This window comes from Maniola hyperantus, chromosome 24 (assembly GCF_902806685.2).
Source record: "Maniola hyperantus chromosome 24, iAphHyp1.2, whole genome shotgun sequence".
Taxonomy (NCBI): domain Eukaryota; kingdom Metazoa; phylum Arthropoda; class Insecta; order Lepidoptera; family Nymphalidae; genus Maniola; species Maniola hyperantus.
The window spans coordinates 9,258,945-9,273,573 of NC_048559.1; the positions used below are offsets into that span (position 1 = coordinate 9,258,945).

A 14,629-nucleotide genomic window follows, 5' to 3' on the forward strand; every position below is an offset into this window, starting at 1 on the left:
GTCTTTAATGTATCGTGTAGAATGTCGAAAAAATACGACTGTACGACGGAACACTCGGTGCGCGAGTCTGACTCGCACTTGGCCGGTGTTTTTAAGCATGATTATCGACAAGTGCAAGCAATAACAAATGTCATGATCGATGATAGCCTGGTGGAGTTGGTCACAAGTCACAAGTCACAGTCAACTGTTCACTTTCCCGGTGTCTGTACGCTGAGTAGGTCGTCTCACCAACGACGTCGCTGGAATTCGAGAGTCGAAACACAATAATGTCAAAGTAAAATGGACCTCAAGTGCCTTGAGTTGAAGTCAAAAATTCAATGCCACTGATTTTAATTTTGAAACGTTTCCGCTTGGAGCGTGGGCTGTAGATGTGTAGACAAACTTGAGCTAGATCCCGTTTACACGCGAAGTGTTTCGACACTCGAATACTATCAACGTTGGTGAGACATACAATCTCACTCTAAGTCTAAGCGTACTGTACCCGTAGTACAAGATTTTACGTCTCACCAAACCAAACCAAATTCGAGAGTCGAAATACTTCCGCGTTACAGTAAAATGGTAGGTCCATTCAACAGCCTTGAATTGAAGTCAAATATTCAATGCCACTGATTTTAATTTCGCAATGTTTCCGCTTGGAGCGCTGGCTGTAGAAGTGTAGACAAACTTGAGCTTTAAAACAAGGCATTTAAGATCCAGTTTACTGTAACGCGGAAGTATTTCGACTCTCGAATTTGGTTTGGTTTGGTGAGATGTAAAATCTTGTACTACGGGTACTGTACTGTTTCCAAACCAATCGCACAACACAAACTCAGTTCAATGAAGTGTAAACGAGGCAATTGACTGTTTGTTGCATTGACGTATTAGCTTGTTGGCTAACACCAAAGACTGTCTCTCGTTACATACATTTACCCAAATATTCCGACTGAATGAAACTGAGTAGCTTATGCTCGCAACTTCGTCCGCGTGGACTACACAAATTTCAAACCCTTAGGGGTTGAATTTTCAAAAATCCTTTCTTAGCCTGCGTCATAAAATAGCTATCTGCATGCAAAATTTCAGCCCGATCCGTAAAGTAGTTTGAGCTGTACGTTGATAGATCAGTCAGTCAGTCAGTTAGTCACCTTTTCCTTTTATAAGTATATTTAGATTCCAGCCAATTAAAAAATAGAACTAAGTATAAGTTATTTAAAACTAAAATGCAAACCAAACAGCAGCCTATTTAGCTACTGCAAACTATTAGCTTCGATTAGCGCCCGCCGCCCGCCGCCCGCCGCCCGCCGCCCGCCCTGCGCCCGCCGCCCGCCCGAACGTCCGCGCGAATTCGATTAGAATATCGAATTTGTTCGATCGAGTCAAATGCAATCGCGTCTCAATGGGATGCAGAGAGGAAGTTTAACTGATAGCACAGTTTCAATACGATTGGGCTGAGCGATTTCTGCTGGACCAACTTTTCTTACGTCATTCGGCTGAGATAACTTGCACGACCTAGCGCAGTGGCAAGCGCTGTGGTCTTATTAGTGAGAGGTCCTGGGTTCGATTCCCTGCAAGGGTTTGGAATTTTATAATTTCTAAATTTCTGGTCTGGTCTGGTGGGCTTCGGCCGTGGCTAGTTACCACCCTACGCGTACTGTAACACGGTCCCGTTGGGCACCCTTTGGGTACGGAACCCTAAAAACAGGACTCGATGGAAGGAGATTATTTACCGCAAAATGTTGTTTTGTTATTATCTTTCAAATTTCTTGATATTCTCTACTTTTTAATATATTCTACGTAAAATGCCATTTTAAATAGATATCAGTGGCACCGATTCCGTTGTCTTTTTTACTAAATTAAGTAAACTAAATTTAGAGTATCTGCATCCTTTTCTTTTTAACAATGCTAAAAAGGGACAGACATGAACTTTACATTTAAAGACTCTAAATTTTAGTGCACGCTACAAACTTAAACAGTAGGCTCGCGACTGTGCGCTAATATCACGGGTTTTTTCATCTAAAAATTAAATTTAAAACTGTCAAACTGCGCCTGTCCTTTTCATATTACTTATTAATGTAATATGAAAAGGACAGACATACAGAAAAGAAGAGGATGCGAATTACTCTAAAATTAGGTTGTGCTCAGAATCAGTACCAGTGTATCACTGAACTACTGGCAGTTGTATATAAAGTGTAGTTAAACTAAGTAAATGGAGCGCCGATAGATAACAATGCCACTTGGTTTCCTCGCGCGGGATGCGGGACGCGGGATGCGGGATGCGGGATGCGGGATGCGGGATGCGGGATGCGGGATGCGGGATGCGGGATACGGGACAACAGCGCAGCGCCCCAGTTTACATGCACATTGACAATATGTGGTTACTGTGACATTATTTATACTTTACTCTACATTTTTTATTTGTAAGACTTTTTAACAAAAGTACAAAAGACACGGAAAGTGAAGTTTTTGACGTAGAATTGTGATAGGCTGTGATACGGGAGGTTGGGTGTTCGATCCCGGGCACGCACCTCTCACTTTTAACTTTCGTAGTTATGTGTTTTTTAAAATAAAAATGTGTTTTAAGCAACTACTTAAATATCACTCGCTATAAACATAAAAAAGACCTGCCGAGAGCCTTTTCAAAAGAAAGACTCGGTAGTTTGCCGGCGATGGGATGAACATGATGACGATGATGGATTGTCGCCAGGCAATTTGTTTGTGTAGTGTTTAAATTAGACAGATATAAAATACTTTCGCTATTACGGTTCATGAGATACAGCTTAATTGCCATCTGGACCTGGCGCGAACTATACCCACTTAACATGTCCGTAGACTCTTCAACGAAGTATAGTTCGCGACAAGTCAAGAGGGTAATCGGGGTGGGGACGCCCCGCACACCCGCACAGCCCCCGCGCTAACCCGGTGCGGAATAGCGCGGGTGCCGTGCGGGTGTGCGGGGCGTCCCCCCGCCTCATACCCCGATTGCCACTTCGATCTATTTTTTTATTTTTTTTTATTTTTTTTTTATTAGATATGCCAACGATAAATTGTAACAACATTCACAAATATTAAAAACATGTCACAAACAATTCCAGTCCTACTACAATCATCAATTATAGGCATATACAGCATTACATAAGTCTCCGATTGTGTTAACAATAAGCTACCTACATTACAAACTTTTAACATTAACCACTAATTAATAAATATAATCTACAGCTAAATTAATAGATACAATTGCTTAATTAATGAAATTAGTTACTCATTGCATAAAAATTAATTAAATTAGATAAGAGTCAGATAACGATAACAATTTAAGGATTAAAGATTACGACAATGTCAGCTCATTCATGGAGTACAATTTTTTCTTAAATTTAATTAGAGAATCGTGGAAGATATCAATGTCAGTGTATGTTAAGTTATTGTAAGAGTTCATTAATCGATTTGAAGGGGCAAATTTTCCTAGATTACTTTTGGAAAAATGGGGCAAGAAAGTTTTATTTACAGGAAGTCTAGGAGGTCGTCGTGGGACATGGATGTTTATCAGGTTCAATAGGTCAGGGGATCTATCGCCTTGTCGCGCACTATAGTTAGGTTACCTATACAGGATAAAGTCGCATCGCGAGTAGCGACATCCCATTTATCTAGCTTCGACCCGCTGCACGCTGCACGCTGCACGCTGCACGCTGCACGCTGCACGCTGCACGCTGGCTGGCTTGTAGCTAGACTTTAACTTTGTCTTACTATTTTCCTGGATCTACTTTATAATGTGATTTAAACTAGTCCGTAATATATATCTATCGAAGCTTTGACAAACCTTTGTGAAATTGAAACGTGTTTATGAAAATTGTACATAGCAGCTAGACTAGAGTCTAGAAGATTTTATTTATTGCAAGATACGCTTGTGCTTGAAGATAATAAATACGTCATATACAAGTATGTATATAGAAAAGGTGACTGACTGACTGATCTATCTGAACGCACAGAAAGAAAGAAAGAAAAGAAAGAAAGAAAGAAAGAAAAACGTTTATTTTTAAACGCCTCTAATACTTGAGCAATAAAGTCAAAACACCTCGAGCAGCAATAAACTACGGACGGCTCAAACTACTCCAGTAGTTTGAGCCGTCCACGGATCGGGCTGAAATTTGGTATGCATATAGCTATTATGACGTAAACATCTGCTAAGAAAATATTTTTGAACAAGTAACACCTAAAGATGGTTAAATTTAAAGAGGGTGGTCTACAGACCACGGCACGCGGACGAAGTCGTGTTTCATATAAAGATGAGGTCTAGGTTGGTTCCTCGAACTATGCACCCCGCCTATAGCCACTTCAGCTTCGCAACCCGTTGAGCTATGTCGGTAAACTCTGACGCTACGGATGTCCTCATTTCTGATTTGATCGCGTAGAGAAACTCCGCACATAGCTCTCTCCATCGCCCGCTTAGTTCAGTACAATGTATCACAAACTCACAGGTAGCATGCAAGACACATTATTCTCTAACAAGCAACACAAATAACACTCAGTAAATCACGCGGCGGCGGCGGCGGCACGCGAAACGTCCGTCGTTCGGCGCGAATGAAAACAAACATAAATCCTCGCTCTAATATTCAGTGAGCTACCGAAAATACAGTACGCGGCAGAAAATAATGTGCATCAATCTTTAAAAGAGCTCGGGCTCGCTGACTGACTTTGAGCCTGTAATTAGCGATCATATTGTCTGTCTGTGTGTACAACCCGCTGGAAAAATGCCCCGGAAACGATCAAACATGTTTGTCAAATATTACGTGTTTGTCAAATTATTTGATCGTCTGCGGTCGTATTTGATGCGTGTGGATGCGTTGGTCAAACGAACTAGGTACGTATTTGGCAAATTTGATTGACAGCATGTTTGACAAACATGTTTAACCGTTTACGGGGCACTTTAGGCGTATTTTTCCATCATTCCACAAATGACGCACCAACGTGCGGTGCTCGGAATGAAAACGAACATAAATCCTCGCTAAAATATTCAGTGGGAATTCGGGAAAGTAAACAAACTACATAAGTACTCCCTCGTGGCGCACCTTTCCCCTTTCTCTCTAAAACACTATTTGTCAAACTCTTTAAAAAACATATTTTAGAATGTATCATCGGTAGTTCCTCTGGTGCTAATGTTCATGGGCGGCGGTAATCATTTAACATCAGGTGGGTCGCCTGCTCGTTTGTTCGCTATCTCTATTTTATAAAAAGTAAATAATAGTGTCCATAACCGGCTTTGTACCTTTAAATAAAAGATTTTTCAGTTTGAATTTTCATCATTATATAGATCAAATCGCATATCAATCGATTGCGAACGTTAAGCAAAGTTGACGCAAGGCGGTAACTGGATGGATGACCGACTTTGGAAGCTTTGAAGGCTTTGGATTTTGGAATGACAGCGCATTAGCCACAGGAATGTATACACAGGGTGTAACCAGAACGCGCAAAAACGAAAACAGATGATAGTACCTACTGATGATTACTGATAATATGATACCACAAAAAAAAACGCGAAAAAATAAATAAATACATCCAATAATTTGGTACAAGTTTACGATATATTGCAAATAAAACATCTGACTGACGCCAGAGGTCAACAAACGTTACGTAAGTAAATGACTCGGAGTCAATGCCGCGTCGTAGGTGGGGTATTGACCCCAGCTTAGAACGCTAAACATTGCGGGTTTGAAAAATCATAAATCACTAAAACTAAAAAATAAGGCAAATGGTTATTGCTATCGGATTGTGTTTAGGTAGAACAATAATGCTAACTTTTTGCTAGCGTTCTGGACTCTGGTTACACTCTGTATAAACTTTGGTCACGTATTATGTATTCAAAGCAAATATTCAGACGATGTATCACAAAGCTATAAAAAAGTCGAAACATGTGACACTGTCGTGTGACACTGTCGTGTGACATCTTACATCAGCTACCCTTCTCAAAGTTCTGAAGATAATACACTAATCTTTACTCACTGGAATATGGTTCTTATTTTAGAAGAGATAGAAGCCATATTTGAGCATATTTCGAAGAGAGAGTAGATGTTAAATTGTTAGGGTTTATTTCAAGATGGAAGATATTTGCGGCAGTAGAATGTCCCCAAAACATTGTCTGAAACAACTATCTGTCCTTAATCGCCCGTTAACGCTCTACAGCCCAAGCTCAATCAGTGTGACAAGGCCTTTGTCACGGCGTTTTCATCGACAAAGCTTTGCAGAAACCATCGCGGGAGATATATCGCATTGATCGTGCTTGGACTGCCGCAACTTCTAAATTAAACAATGAAATTGAAACACAAGTTCTGATTTATGGCATAAACAGTTGACACCCACTAAAAAGTATAAATATCTCACAGGACTGGAACAGTAAAGGTCTATCCGTTAGCCGTTAGTCAGTCAGTAGCGCAACACATTGTTCCATCATCTGCCAATTCCCATAACAACTTGGCAACAAGACGTGTTGTGAATTTTGATGGCTTCAACCAAATGAGCCTTGCCTTCTGGCATACTCTATGCTTCTGGGTGATCTTTAATCCTTTGATTAGAGCATTACAATATTTTTGAACGTTTCTTCTCAGGAATATCTTGTAGAGTATAAGAATATAAGGCGTGTATCCACTATAATATAAGGCGTGTATCCACTATAATATAAGGCGTGTATCCACTATAATATAAGGCGTGTATCCACTATAATATAAGGCGTGTATCCACTATAATATAAGGCGTGTATCCACTATAATAAAGACAGTATTAATCCAACGTCCCGTGTTTCATTGCGCCTCCAAGATGACAAATAAAAAATATAAAAAAAAGATCCCACCTTACAATCTAAAATCAGAAAAAATCATACAATTCCTGAATACTCTTAATAATCTACAAGAGATTTCAGCTTAGGTTTTTTTCCAGAAAACTAGGAGTTTCGGATGTTCGTCAGAACGTTTCTAGCTGTCCCAAGCACACCTTCTTCAAAGGCCAATTTTATCATCATCATCATCATGATCAACCCATCACCGGCTCACTATAAAGCACGGGTCTCCTCTCAAAGTGAGAAAGGTTTTGACCATACTCTACCACGCTGGCCAAGTGCGGATTGGCAGACTTCACACACCTTTGAGAACATTATGAAGACCTCTCAGGCATGCAGGTTTCCTCACGATGTTTTCCTTCACCGTTAAAGCACACATTAAAACGCACATAACTCCGAAAAGTTAGAGGTGTGTGCCCGGGATCGAACCCCCGAACTCCGATTAGACGGCGGACGTCCTAACCACTAGGCTATCACAGTTTATTAGCCAATTTAATTCTTGCTTTAAAAAAATAGTCTTCCACAGAGTATGTCAAGTACGGCTCGGTTGGCGGCAGTCGGCGTGCTGCTGTCGCTGGCGGCGGCGGCGGGCGGCATCAAGTGCTGGCAGTGCGGCCAGTACAGCGACGGCGTGGGCTCCATCACGCCCTGCAACAACCGCAGCGCGGCGCGGCTCAGCCAGTGCCCGCCCGACGCTAAGTACTGCATCGTGAGTACCTACCTTTATTCGAGAAACAGGTTAGCCACCGAATCCCACTCGGATATACCCCTTTCAGGTTAGCCAACTTCCATCATTGCATTGCATCATCACTACCACCATATGAGATCGCAGTCAAGGGCTAACTTGTATCTGAATTTGAAAAACGTCTTCTCGTCCAGAAACCTGCATGCGTGAGAGTTCTCCATAATGTTCTCAAAGGTGTGTGAAGTCTGCCAATCCGCACTTGGTCAGTGTGGTAGACTATTGCTAAACCCCTTCTCACTTTGAGAGGAGACCCGTGCTCTGTGATGAGCCGGCGATGGCTTGCTCATGATGATGATGAATCCTGATGCACTTATTAAGAAAAACCTGAAGAACTCTGTGGATGAGCGATTTTGTTGTGTTCTATACATTTATATATAAGAGGAAAAGGTGACTGACTGACTGACTGACAGACTGACTGACTGACTGATCTATCAACGCACAGCTCAAACTACTGGACGGATCACGCTGCATGCAGATAGCTATTATAACGTAGGCGTCCGCTAAGAAAGGATTTTCCAAAATTCAACCCCTAAAGGGGTAAAATAGGGGTTTGAAGTTTGTATGAAAGTCAGTTTTGAAGTGTCTATAAAGAAGTTTTGTAGTTAATATTTTTGCAATAAGCAGTATGACATATATGTATTAGTTAAAATCTCATAGTTAAAGTTCAACCCTAAGGGTGTAAAATAGGGGTTTAAAATTTGTGTAGTCCACGCGGACGAAGTCGCGGGCAAAAGCTAGTCTTCTAAATATATCTACCTATAAAAGGAAAAGGTGACGGACTGATCTGTCAACGCGCAGCTCAAACTACTGGACGGATCGGCCTGAAATTTGGCATGCATGGCATAGCTATTATGACGTAGGCATCCGCTAAGAAAGGATTTTGGAAAATTCACCCTAAGGGGGTGAGATAGGGGTTTGAAATTTGTGTAGTCCACGCGGACGAAGTCGCGAGCATAAGCTAGCTTCATAAAAGTTCAGTTAACTCTAAAAATGCGAGCGCCTGACTAAAAACTTTCCTGATTTGTGTTATTAATGAGGACAAAAGCACTCGCTAAGATTAAGCGAAGCATCAACACGAATTATTTATCTCGGCCCGCAGTAACGCAATCAGCAACGTTTCCTGCTTCCCTGACGTCACAATCATTACAACTGTTAGCTCGAATTATCGCAACAATCATGTTCGCGACGCCATGTTGAATACACGTCATTGCGACAATGTCGTTTCCACTTTCAACGGTCTAGTTCCGAAGTCGAGGTGTACAAAAATTGTAACAAGTACTCAATAAAAGCTAAAAGTCTGTAAGGTCTTCTCCGTCAGAGCTTCCGGGATAACAATGTTGTAAAATATAAGTGATTACCTAATAGGTACATAAGAGCCAGCGCGCACCACGCCGCGCCGCCGTGCGGTGAGTTGCGGTGCGTTTTAAAATCCGTAGAATTTGAATTTAAATCTACCGAATTCCGGTGCGGAATTAATTCCGCAGCGCACTTGTACTTTTGTAGTTTTCTGGAACACAGATTTTGTGGAAAAAAAAACGTACGGAAATTTACCGTGGTGCGCGCTAGTTCTTATATATGCGACACTTGAAATGGTGCGTTAATCTGCCAAATCGCCGTTAATCTGCCAAATCGCCGTTAAACTGTCAAATCGCCGTTAATCTGCCAAATCGCCGTTAATCTGCCAAATCGCCGTTAAACTGTCAAATCGCCGCTAATCTGCCAAATCGCCGTTAAACTGTCAAATTAGTCGCTGAACCAACTTTTTTTGCTTTAATGTTCTGCTTTCTCTCTTTGTATGTGGAGATCCAAGCATAGACTACATAATAGCACTGTATGCAGAACTCAGAACTCCGGACCGTTCGTTATGTGTTCGAAGCCTTAACTTCGGGCTGCCTTTGCATAAAATAAGATAAAATGTAGCGGAAATGGACATTTTCACGGACTGTCCCTAATCTGTGTCCGGGTTGATAGGATGATGGAGGATTCAGATGACTCACTTTATTCAGGCTTCATTTCTTGTTTCATATTTTGTCTTATAATAACTTATTGAAGTATATGTATGTACCTACCTACCTACTTTCATACATCACTTTAGTTTTTAGCATTCTCTACGGAAACATTATAATAAAACTTTTATTTTTTTATGATTTTTTTTATTCAGATACAAGTTAGCCCTAGACTGCAATCTCACCTGGTAGTAAGTGACGATGCTGTCTAAGATGAAAGCGGGCTAACCTGGAAGGGGGAACTTAAAGCTAAGCTTTAGAGCCTCAATAGCTCAACCGGTATAGGAGTGGACTGAAAACCGAAAGGTCGACGGTTCAAACCCCGCCCGTTGCACTATTGTCGTACCTACTCCTAGCACAAGCCTGATGCTTAATTGGAGAGGAAAGGGGATTATTAGTCATTTAATATGGCTAATATTCTTTTTTTTTTAAAAAAAAAAGCTAATCTTATCTAATTACTATACAATAGACATGCCCACGTGGAATGGTGCCAAGAATACTGGCTCCATTTCCGCGCTGGGCAGCCAGGCTGATCGTTATACCAAAATGGTAACACCATTAATTCTGTAAAAAAATTAAAAAACACGACTGCTCTGCCATTTTTTTTTTAATTTAGCGGGACGGGATACTCGGGATGATGTAACGATATGCCGTGGCGTAGCGGCAGTTGCAATCGTATACAAAGTAAAATAATGCCGTCTGCCGTGGCAACACAATATTGTGTCGTCGCGTCTGCCGTCTGCCGTCTGCCGTCTGCCGTCTGCCGTCTGCCGCGTGGCACGGAATAAGAGAAGAACAATTACAGATGCCTACTAATTTTGTTACAATTTTGTTTTCTTTGAAATGCTCCTAGGTGAAAAAAGCTTGTAGCTAAATAGTAAATTATAGCTAAATAGAAAATTTAGTGTAATCCCTTTGAGATGCGGAACCCTAAAAACAACTCATCGATCAAACAGTAGATATAATGTTGTTTGAGGCGGTTGACATCTAATGGACTAAGAGTCAGCGCGTGCCACACCTACGTTAATTTATAAAAGCTGAAAGTTTATCTGCGTTTTGTCCCCAACACTGGGAGGAACGTTTGTTTTAATGTTTGTTCGGATCATGGTGGCTTTGGGAGATGATAACAGGCTATAAAGGTGTAAACAATCTTACGTCAAAGTATAAAGCTTTTATAAAATAACGAAGGTCTGGCACGCGCTGGCTCTCTGTCTATGATATTATTGAGTGGAGTTGGTAATTCGCGATATAATATTCACAAACATTCAACTCTATCAACTTGTCAACATAGAAATTGCATTAAACATTTCACGAAGCTTTTACCAAAATCACCCACTTTAATATTTCCTTCTTCATGAAATCGAATAAAATAAAAATTTATAATTTGTTACTCTACATCGTTTACAAGTGCTTTTGTATCGTCGTCGGACTGGCTCGCACTTGGCAGCTCGCACTTGGCAGCTCGCACTTGGCAGCTCGCACTTGGCAGCTCGCACTTGGCAGCTCGCACTTGGCAGCTCGCACTACCGACAACAACCAGCAAGAAACTCGGCGTTTGCTCTTTTCAAAAATTCAGTGTGGACTTACCCTTACTTTTTGTGTAGGTATAGTCCGCGACAGGTCGAGATGGCATTCGGGGTATGAGGCGGAGGGACACCCCGCACCCGCACGTCACCCGAACCAAGTTAGCGCGGGAATTGTACGGGTGTGCGGGCGTTCCCTTCCGATTGCCATCTCGACCTGTCGCGTAATAATACTTTCTATAAGAAAACGGAGTAGAGTCGTAACACGACATGTGATTGCAAGTCGCCAGTCAACCCGTCAGTTAACTGAGTAAATCCGTGTTTCATCCTCCGGTTTGTGATCCGTGAATTGACGGTCATTTATAATAGTGTTAACTTTCGTTCCCACCACGATTGCCATCTCGGCCTGTCGCGTACATAGGTATGCTTGTAATTGCCACCTTTGAAACGGAAGACACGTGATCTGTTGCGAGGCAGCCATCTCGAGTCGATCGTATACATGTGGGTTGATGATGGTCTCGTTCCGACTCGAGACTCGAACGACTATTAAATGCTGTTTGTGTTTAGGTCGCCATTTTGATTGAGTGGTTGCAATTGCAATTGTGCCCTAATCAAGTTAATATTGCACTTAGGTTAATATAAAAGGTAAAACTCTCGATAAGCCTATTCGCGTCGTGATTAATATTTAACTTCACTTCTAGGTTGTTTATATGTAGGTATACCTACCTTCGTGATAACAATACTTGGTGTCAGTCGATGTCATGTTACCCACATATGATGTTATCGGCGTAGCGCATGCATGTGCCATACATGTTGCAGCATGCATGGCTATCAGTACCAACATGAACACGCTGTATAATGGCGCATAAGTGGATTACTAAATATCAATTCTATAAACTACCTACAACTACGATGTACTGGCTATGACCGCCCTGGATTCGCTCGAGTGGAATTTTTGAAAATCAAAAAAATTCAAAACATCCCGAAAAATCAATATACCGTTATTATAAATGCGAAAGTGTATTGGTTTGTCCTTCAATCACGTCGCAACGGTGCAACGGATTGACGTAATTTTTTGAATGGGTATAGTTTAAGATCTGGAGAATGACATAGGCTACTTTTTATCTCGGAAAATTAGAGAGTTCCCACGGGATTTTTATCTCGGCTTTGCCTCGGATTCAAATCAGAGGTATGACATAGATATGTCTAAGATATCCACTGATTTGCTTAGATTTGGATCAGAGATCGGATTTGTCCGAGTTTTTTTACATCCGTATTTTCACGGACTCGGATCAGATGAGTGCGTAATCGCTCTTACACTGTTATTCAAAGAAGCTATCTATCCATAGGCCTTTGAAATGAAAAAAAATAATGAGTTATTTTCATTCATCGTATACCGCAAACCCAATGTGCCCAGGGGCGTATTTAATTTAATTTTGGTAACTGATATTGTAAGAAGGGAACCGGCTCCGGCTACTAGGTATGTAACCTTTACAATAATAGAATTTATTTATATCAAAAAACGGTATCTTACAACTACTTACTATAAAGCAACGGATTGACGCGATTTATCCATACTAATATTATTTATACTAATACAGGGGTCTAGGCTCCGAATATGAATTTGTCCCATTCGGTGTCGAGACCCTTGGTCCGTGGGGTCCTAGCGCTATTAGACTTTTTAAGGAAATAGCAAAAAGGTTAGTCGACATCACAGGTGACCGAAGAGCTGGCAGCTACCTCGGACAAAGAATTAGCCTAGCTATCCAAAGGGGGAACGCTGCCAGTATCTTCGGAACCTTGCCTAAAGGGACTCCTTTTAATAATATATTTTAGTTATAATGTTATATTTTTTAAGGTTTTAGTTTTAGTTTAAATTATTAATTAGTTTGTAATGTAGGTACATTATGTTTTTATAGTTCATTTAAATATTATATAGTATCATTTAACCTTATAAATGTGCGAGAGAAGTGGTGTAGTATGAACTTTGAACTTTAAAAGTTTTGAAAGTATTCCAAACGAATATTTTATAATGCGAAAGTGTGTCTGTCTGTCTGATGAAATTTGGTACAGAGTTAGTTAACATACGTAACGTACGGGTGTGCGGGGCGTCCCCCCACCTCATACCCCGATTGCCATTTCTACCTGTGGCGTACTAGGTATAGATCTTACATCCATCCGTTCACCACTTCTGCTCAAAGCGCACCTCAGTTTCCTTAACTTACGCGATAAAAAGAAAATGTAGGACAATGTATTGAAAAATCGTCTGCCAATGAGTTATAGGTTCCGCGTCGCCCTCGCCGGCAGTGGCGGATTTGCCCTTAGGCACAATAGGCCCGCGCCTAGAGCGGCCACATATTAGGGGCGGCCGCTCATAACTAACTTGAACTTTTATAAATAATCAATAAGTTCAAGAGAAATCAGGAATAGAAAGTGCGTAAGCAACCAATAAAAGGATAATAGATCATTGTTTTTACGTGAACGAAACAATAGGCCAAGGATCGATAAAGGCAAAAGCGTAAACACTTACAACCCATATTCACAAATGTTACTATGAGGTCTCATGTTGCGTTCGAACGCACATGGTACAGAAAACCTATTCATAAACAACAGGAGGGACGGACGACACCACCAAAACGAGACCATAAAACTTTACGCGATACATTTTGGCAAAACAATACAGATAGGGTATAGGGTGTATGTCCGAGTGTTTGTGTGATTTAAATAATTTCTGTTTGAAAAATCGCGATTAATAAAGTAAATCCTTGAGAAAACATATAAAGAGCGATCACTACAAAACTTATACCTACCTACGTGATATAAAAAAAAACCATTATTACGGCGCCGATGAATTTTAAAGATGCTAATGGATGCTATAGATTTTTTAGGGTTCCGTAGCCAAATAGCAAAAAACGGAACCCTTATAAATGTATAATGTATGTAATGTATGTCTTCAAAAATGATATTGAGGTTTCTAATGTCATTTTTTTCTAAACTGAATAGTTTGCGCGAGAGACACTACCAAAGTGGTAAAATGTGTGTCTCCCCCCTGTAACTTCTAAAATAAGAGAATGATAAAACTAAAAATTTATGATGTACATTACCATGCAAACTTCCACCGAAAATTGGTTTGAACGAGATCTAGTCAGTAGTTTCTGATTTATCGTGCAAAATGTCGATAAAATACGATTGCAGTACGGAACCCACAGTGCGCGAGTCTGATTCGCACTTGGCTGATTTTTTAAAGGTATTGTTATGAATCTACTTTTGTCCTTATTAAATGCAGATCTTTTGACAGTTACCAGTAGAGGACATCCAGTGCCTCCTATTTTATTAGTCACTAGTGACTTTAAAATTTTATTCATTGGGGAGTTAAAAAAACATTTAGAAAAAATATTAATTATTCACTACATATTATTATGTGATTTGAAAAATATACGACTATTTAGTTGAATTCCGAATTTCCGAATGTTCATCTATTGGTCCGGGTACCCTAATGACAATCTTAGTTTTGGGTTTTAAACGATGTTCTGCCATCTGGACACCATCTGGTAGT

The 14,629-nt window shown here is 40.7% G+C and overlaps 1 protein-coding gene across 1 annotated transcript in view; it reads left to right on the top strand.

Annotated features, from left to right (window-relative positions):
- Positions 1-14,629, top strand: part of LOC117993452 (uncharacterized) — a 73,663-nt gene that overhangs the window by 45,905 nt on the left and 13,129 nt on the right. The window contains exon 2 of the mRNA XM_034981252.2: positions 7,326-7,508. Within this exon, the coding sequence (XP_034837143.1) occupies positions 7,329-7,508 (180 nt within the window). The 5' untranslated portion in view covers positions 7,326-7,328. The remainder of the gene's footprint in view (positions 1-7,325; positions 7,509-14,629) is intronic.